General features: G+C 37.3%; 1 protein-coding gene across 1 annotated transcript; it reads left to right on the top strand.

The window, feature by feature from the left end:
• The first annotated feature begins 343 nt into the window (after nucleotides 1–343).
• Nucleotides 344–1,603, top strand: LOC117178720. The gene has a single exon (XM_033370149.1). It carries the CDS (start codon nucleotides 344–346, stop codon nucleotides 1,601–1,603), a length of 1,260 nt encoding a protein of 419 aa, XP_033226040.1.
• The last annotated feature ends 420 nt before the right edge of the window (nucleotides 1,604–2,023 follow it).

Genomic DNA, 2,023 nt, shown 5'->3' with positions numbered 1-2,023 from the left:
AGTTGAAGCTGTATTTGTTCGTATAAGCGTGCGTAACTTTTCTCACATCTTTTGCGCCGTTTACTTTCCTCCTCGCTCTGAGATTACTAAATATACCGACTTATGTGATACGCTGGAAAAGATTTCGAATGTATTCCCGAGCCACCCGATTCACATATTGGGCGACTTTAACATGCCCTTCATTCGCTGGAATAACAATGCCACACTCAGTAATCAGGATAACCCCTTTTCGATTATTATTGATTCCTCTCCTTCTCAAAATGCAATCGCTCAAAATGTGTTAGATACTATAGACTTTTTAAACATTTATCAGAAAAACTATATAGTAAATAAACATGGCTCAATGCTCGACCTTATCCTATCCAATTATTATAACTTCTCGTCCTTCCTGGCACCGAATCCTTTGCTACCGTGCCATCCCTATCATCCACCGATAATTTTTGATGTATCTACTCCTAGTGCATCCAGTGAATTGGAAAATAACATTGTATCTTATAATTTCAAGAAAGCCAACTTTGCACTTATAAACTCTTATTTAGAAAAGGTTGACTGGAAAAATAGTCTTTTAAATGCGATGACCCTCTCTAATAATAATTGTCTCAACTTTAACCAGAAGGAAATTATTGATGATATGATTGACTTTTTATACATGCACTTGTACACTGCGATCGACGAGTATGTCCCTAAATATTATCATCATACCTCAACCTACCCCCCAAGGTTTTCATATGAGCTTAAAGATCTCGTGATTGCGAAGAAGATTGCGCACTCTGTATACAAGAGAACGAGAGATCGGACTGACTATGAGAATTTTTCAGTTTGGAGGGCGAGGTATAATCTTTTATCGGAGCGTTGCTATAACGAGTACTTACTCAGGACTGAGAGAAATATCATAGCCAACCCAAAATCTTTTTCGAATTATGCTAACGAAACTAGAAATAACTCGTCGATGCCAGCAGAAATGTTTCTCGATTATTTAAGAGCAGACTCTTATGCGCAGATCGCCGAACTATTTGCTACACATTTTAGATCAGTTTACAATCCTAATAACAATTGTGCCTACATTCATTCTTATGACGTCGAAGTTGATCTACATATTATTTATATTTCTAGAGACGAAATCAGGGGTAAACTACGTAATCTCAAACAGAATAAGGGAGCGGGTATTGATGGCATTCCTCCTTCTCTTCTAAAGTCTTGCTGTTCGTCACTCACAGAACCTGTTTTCTTAATTTTCAACTCCTCCCTGGAACTCGGTTACTTTCCGTATGCCTGGAAAAAGGGAATAATTGTTCTTATCCAAAAAGGGGGTGATAAATCTGACGTCACGAACTACAGGCCGATAACAATCCTTAATTCCATACCTAAATTGTTTGAAAGTTTAATTTATGATAAAGTCTACTTTGCATTTTCTAATTTGTTCTTTGACGAGCAGCATGGATTTAGAAAGGGCCGTTCGATCAGTACAAATTTATGCATCTACACACAATACTTACTGAGTGTACTGGAGAGTGGCGGGCAAGTGGATTCCGTCTACACAGATTTCTCTAAGGCTTTTGACAAAGTGGATCACTGTATCCTAATTTCCAAATTAAGAGCCTAGATTGTCTCAAGTAATACAGATGATTGGATAGAATCTTATCTGCATAATAGAACACAAGTTATCAGGATAAATGGTCATCTATCCAGCGAAGTCTTGGCAACGTCGGGTGTCCCCCACGGGTCGCATATGGGTCCCTCATTCTTTTTAATTCTCATAAATGACCTAAAGCAATCTATTCAGAATAGTAACTTCCTTTGTTACGCGGATGACCTTAAATTATATCTTAAAATTGCTTCCTTTATTTGTGCAGCTAAACTTCAAGAAGATCTTAAAAGAATTTACTTGTGGTCTTTGGAAAACAACATGCCATTAAATACCAAAAAATGCCAAATTATCTCATTCACAAGAAAGAGGAAACTAATTAGATTCTTTTATAACATCGAGGGACAACTGTTGGACAGTTCTCTTTTTGCGTGATCT

This window comes from Belonocnema kinseyi, chromosome 8 (genome assembly GCF_010883055.1).
Source record: "Belonocnema kinseyi isolate 2016_QV_RU_SX_M_011 chromosome 8, B_treatae_v1, whole genome shotgun sequence".
NCBI classification, from domain to species: Eukaryota; Metazoa; Arthropoda; class Insecta; order Hymenoptera; family Cynipidae; genus Belonocnema; species Belonocnema kinseyi.
This window is presented reverse-complemented; position numbering and strand designations above follow the sequence as displayed.